We start from the raw sequence: 5298 nt of genomic DNA, 5'->3' as shown, positions 1-5298 counted from the left end.
GGTCATGATCTCAGGGTTTGTGAGGTCACACCCCTCATGGATCTCCTCACTTAGCACAGTCTGCTTGGGACTCTCTCTCTCCTGCTCCTTCTGCCCCCTCCCCCCCATAAGTATATAAATCTATTTTTTTAAAGAAAAGATTCCTCGGGATGCCTAGGCGGCTCAGTGGTTGGGCGTCTGCCTTCGGCTCAGGAAGTGATTCTGGAGTTCTGCTTCGGGCTCCTGCATGGAGCCTGCTTCTCCTCCCTCTGCCTCTCTCTGTGTCTCTCATGACTAAATAAATAATTTTTTTTTTTTTTTTTTAAATAAATAATTTTTTTTTAGAGACGATTCCCCTTTGTGAGGATCAAAGGAGCTGATGGGCTATACTGCTGATGGCCTTTGATCTCAAGTTGCTGGAGGCTTCACATTCCCCTCTGCCACTAGCTGGGGAGCATGTCACTTGATCCTTTCCAGTCTCAGTTTCCTCATCCATAAAATGGGGATGCTGCTAGCACTTAATTCGCAAGATTCTTGTAAGCACTCTATAGAGTTAGCTATTAGAACTCTTGGCTCAATACATTCCCTTCCAAGTTCTAGACCAAACTGTGAGCCCTATGCAGCCTCCCCACTCCCAGGCTCTGCTTTCCCCACCCTACCCTTAAAATCTCTTAGGCAATCTCCTGTGGGGGTGGTGCGGGGACAGGACAGGCATGTTAGTCTTTTCAACTTCACAGGGGTTATTTGCATTTTAAAGAGGGCTCTAGGTGGGCTTCTTTCAAAGGAATGAGACATTTGGATCTGGTAAGCTCTGCCCAGGGTTCTTAAGGTGGTGTCTGTGGATGGGTTCTGGGAGGTACCTGCGCCCCCTGAGATTCTATGCAACCCTGTCAGTGAAGGAGATAGGGGCCACCGCATTCATTAGCTTCTCAACTGAGGGGAAGAAGAATCAAGATCTTGAGATTAGAGGTCTCTGGGGGCCAGTCCAGTGTTAACAGTAGAATTTTAGGTTATCTACAGCAAAAATGAAGGTTGACCAGAGGCCTTTTGGGTGCCTCTCCCAGTGGATGACAGCCCTAGTCCCTGGTGCTAACCAAGCGTCCATCACTGGGATGAGAACGGCAGATTTCCTTATTGCAGGGTGTGCCTCTGATGAACTTTCGTTGCCTGGGTGTCCTGGCCACTGGTCAGAAAAGAGGCTGGCTAATGATTAACAACCTGGGCAGTCTCCTCCCTTTCATCTCCTGGTAAAGGGGTGGTTATGATGGTACTCAGAGGGCCCCAAGCCTCTCTGAGAGGAGCTTAACCCCCGCCTGGCTGGAGAGGAATCCCAGGGAAATCGAAATTGCTAGGGATTGCAGGCGATCAAGCTCCCGATGGTGGGGAGAGCACGCTCTGTACGAGCTGCTCCTGGGGGCTCCTGAAACCTCTGCCCAGGGCTGCCCGCCAGCACCCAGGGGAGGGAGCTGGATACCCAGCTTCAGCTGCCTGTGAAAATAACGGTAACTGGTAACTGAGAGGGGTGCCGCCCCTTGGAGCTCAACCACTCACGTCTGCAGAAAACATTTTTCTTTCAAACACAAAGAAAATAGTATACTGCATACCATGTAGAGTAGAATGAAACACCATGTAGCTATCATCTAGCTCCAATAATTATTTTTTGCAATTCTTGTAATTTGTCAACTTTGCAATTGTACTAAATATTGTCTCTGCATTTTTTTTAAATTAAGACTATTTTTTAGAGCAGTTTTATGTTCACAGCAGATTTGAGAGGAATGTACAGAGATTTCCCAATTACCCTTTGCCCGCTACACATCCATAACCGCCCCCCCCCCCGCAGCATCCCCCCAGAGTGGTACATTTGTTACAATTGGTAAATCTTCCTGACACTTCATCATCACCCAAAGTCTACATTAAAATCCTCAGGGTTTGAATAAATGTATAATGAAGTGTATCCACCATTAAAGTGGCACAAGCAGGGGGAGCTGCAGGCAGAGGGAGAAGGAGAAGCAGGCTCCCTGCTAAGCAGAGAGCCCAATGCAGGACTTGATTCCAAGACCCTGGGATCATGACTTGAGCCGAAGGCAGATGCCTAACCAACTGAGCCACCCAGGCGCCCCCGTCTTGTTGGACGTCTTATGTTTTGTATTTGGTTGAATGCATCCTCACAAGTGTCATGTAACACATCCCTCTATCCTATATGGTCCTCACATCTAGAGGCTTGATTTGATTCAGATTCAGTTTTTTAGACAAAAATATGTTGTGTGAGGTACTGAATACTTCCCATAATGTCATATCAGGAAGCAAGAAGTTGTCTGGTTGGCTTTATTAGAATACTAAGATTCAGGGGCCCCTGGGTGCCTCACTTGGTTAAGCGTTTGCCTTCAGCTCAGGTCACGATCCCAGCATCCTAGGATCAAGCCCTGCATCGGGGGCTCCCTGCTCAGGGAGGAGTCTGCTTCTCCCTCTCACTCTGCCGCTGCCCCCCTCCCCCCGCCCCCGTGCTCTCTCTCTCTGTCAAAAAAATAAATAACATCTTAAAAAAAAGAGAGAGAGAATACTAAGATTCAGTTAGTCAGCTGATTCCCCATTATCAACTTCTCTATCAGCCTTTTACTTTGTCATTTTAGCACGATATGTGACGGCTGACCAGATCCATGAGCTCATTAGGGCAAGCAACAAATATTTATTAAGCACTCCCATGTGCTAGGTGCTATGCTCAGCACTGTGGACAAGCACTGTGGACACAAAAATAAAGTATGTTTCCTGCCCTATGGGCTCCTAGCTGGCTCAGTCAGCAGAGCATGCAACTCTTGATCTCAGGGTTGTGAGTTCAAAGCCCCATATGTGGTGTAGAATTTATTTAAAATAAATAAGGCAGGGCAGCCCCGGTGGCTCAGCGGTTTAGCGCCGCCTGCAGTCCAGGGCATGATCCTGGAGGCCCGGGATCGAGTCCCGCGTCGGGCTCCCTGCATGGAGCCTGCTTCTCTCTCTGCCTGTGTCTCTGCCTCCCTCTCTCCCTCTCTGTGTCTCTCGTGAATAAATGAATAAAAATCTTTTTTAAAAAAAAGAATAAAATCTTTAAAAATTTTATTTTATTTAATAAGGCAAATAAAATATAGATAGATAAATAAATAAATAAAGCACCTTCTTCCTGAGGGTCTTTGGTGTGTGTCCTGTCTCAGAGATGTCCAGAGCAAGATGTACTCAGGAAATGCCAAAATTGGGCATCCTGTCCCCAACTTTTTTTTTTTAAGATTATTATTTATTTATTCATGAGGGACACACAGAGAGAGGCAGAGACACAGGCAGAGGAAGAAGCAGGCTCCATGCAGGGGCCCGATGTGGGACTTGATCCCAGGACTCCGGGATCACAACCTGAGCCAAAGGCAGACCTGAGCCAAAGGCAGATGCTCAACCCTCAACTGCTGAGCCACCCAGGTGCCCCTGTCCCCAGCTTCAAAGCACACTATGGCTATTATGCCAAGTGGCCAGTTCAAAGACATCACACCACCTGACTACAAAGGCAAACACATTGTGTTCTTTTTTTACCCTCTTGATTTAACCTTTGTGCGCCCCACAGAGACCACTGCTTTCAGGGACAGGACAGAAGAATTTAAGAAACTCACCAAGTCGGGGCACCTGGGTGGCTCCGCAGTTGAGTGTCTGCCTTTGGCCCAGGGCCTGATCCCGGAATTCAAGATCAAGTCCTGCATCTGGTTCCTGGCAGGGAGCCTGCTTCTCCCTCTGCCTGTGTCTCTGCCTCTCTCTCTCTCTCTCTTTCTCTCTCTATCTCTCATGAATAAATGAATAAAGTCTTTAAAAAAAAAAAAAAAAAAAGAAGCTCACCAAGTGATTGGTGCTTCTGTGGATTCTCATTTCTATCACTTGGCATGGATCAACACACCCAAGAAAGAAGAAGGACTGGGACCCATGAACATTCCCTTGGTGTCAGCCCCCAGGTGTAGCATCGCTCAGAATTACGGTCTTTTCTCTCTCTCTCTCTCTCTCTCTCTCTTTTTAGGACTATGGAATCTTAAAGGCTGATGAAGGCATCTCGTTCAGGGGCCTCTTTATTGTTGATGAGAAAAATATCCTTTGGCAGATCACCGTGAATGACCTTCCTGTCAGCTGCTCTATGGATGAGACGCTGAGGCTAGTTTAGGCCTCCCAGTTCACTGACGAACATGAGGAAGGGCACCCACCTGGCTGGAAGCCTGGCAGTGATACCATCAAGCCTTGTGTCCAGAAGAGCAAAAAATATTTCTCTTAGCACAAGCGAGTACTGGGCCATTTTAGGGCTGGGCTGCAGTGGGTGGCCGTGAAAACAAAATCTCCTTGCTACTGCTGTCATGCTTAAAACACAAGGCTTCAGACTCAGCGCAGATGTGGTATGGGACAGGACAGGCCTTTCCAGCAGGGGCTGGGGACGCCAACCTTTCTTCCCCTGGAGAGAATGGCCTGAGCTGTGCTATGGCGCAGGCCAACTGAGGTGTCCAGTGGGGCTCCACTTTCAATCTTTCATTGTTTCTATTAAGTTGAACTGAGAAAAAAAATAATAATCAAAGTTTTATTTTTATTTACTTGTTTTTATTTTTTAAATATTTTATTTATTTACTAGAAAGGGAGAGACAGAACACACACAAGGTGGCAGAGGAACAGAGGGAGAGGGAGAGGGAGAGGGAGAAGCAGTCTCCCTGCTGAGCGGAGAGCTGGACACAGGGCTCCATCATGGCCTGAGCTGAAGGCAGACGACAGACCGACTGAGCCACCCAGGTGCCCAGTAAGCAAAGTTTTAAAGAAATATTTCCTGCCCTTTAGAAGCTCATAGGCAGGGATCCCTGGGTAGCTTAGCAGTTTGGCATCTGCCTTCCACCCAGGGTGTGATCCTGGAGACCCGGGATCGAGTCCTGTGTCGGGCTCCCTGCATGGAGCCTGCTTCTCCCTCTGCCTGTGTCCCTGCCTCTCTGTGTGTGTGTGTGTCTCATGAATAAATGAATAAAATCTTTAAAAAAAAAAAAAAAGAAGCTCATAGGTAATGAGGGATGCAGACAGGTAAACATTTATCCATTTATGTATTGAATGCTAACCATGAACCAGGAATTGTGCTCAATGTAATTGCAATATATAGTATGATTTTAAAAAAGATAGCTACCATGTTTTGGAGCTCATCGTGCCTTATACACTTTCTCTCGTTGGTCCTCATACATTCCTCTGAGTACTATCGTTACGTCCATTTTACCCATTTGGAAGCAGAGGCCCACAGTAGTAACAAGATTTGTCCAGGGTTACACAGTAAAGGTAATAGAACTGGAATTT

The 5298-nt window shown here is 47.1% G+C and overlaps 1 protein-coding gene across 1 annotated transcript; it reads left to right on the top strand.

The window, feature by feature from the left end:
* Window positions 1–3180: 3180 nt before the first annotated feature.
* On the top strand, window positions 3181–4144 carry LOC140624452 (peroxiredoxin-1-like). Its single transcript, XM_072811308.1, has 4 exons — window positions 3181–3225; window positions 3445–3625; window positions 3824–3955; window positions 4002–4144. Exons 1-4 carry the CDS (start codon window positions 3181–3183, stop codon window positions 4142–4144), a joined length of 501 nt encoding a protein of 166 aa, XP_072667409.1.
* The last annotated feature ends 1154 nt before the right edge of the window (window positions 4145–5298 follow it).

The sequence above is a fragment of the Canis lupus genome, chromosome 3 (genome assembly GCF_048164855.1).
Source record: "Canis lupus baileyi chromosome 3, mCanLup2.hap1, whole genome shotgun sequence".
Lineage (NCBI taxonomy): Eukaryota > Metazoa > Chordata > Mammalia > Carnivora > Canidae > Canis > Canis lupus.
Note: the sequence above shows the minus strand (reverse complement) of the source record. Positions and strands in the feature narration are given on the sequence as shown.

Bases quoted from the DNA above. Each gene is read 5' to 3' on its own strand.
- LOC140624452 (XM_072811308.1), top strand. From the start codon at position 3,181: ATGTACTCAGGAAATGCCAAAATTGGGCATCCTGTCCCCAACTTT. The intron at 3,226-3,444 runs TTTTTTTTAAGA...CCAGCTTCAAAG, and splicing joins GGCATCCTGTCCCCAACTTT to CACACTATGGCTATTATGCC. The intron at 3,956-4,001 runs AGAATTACGGTC...CTCTCTCTTTTT, and splicing joins CCCCAGGTGTAGCATCGCTC to AGGACTATGGAATCTTAAAG.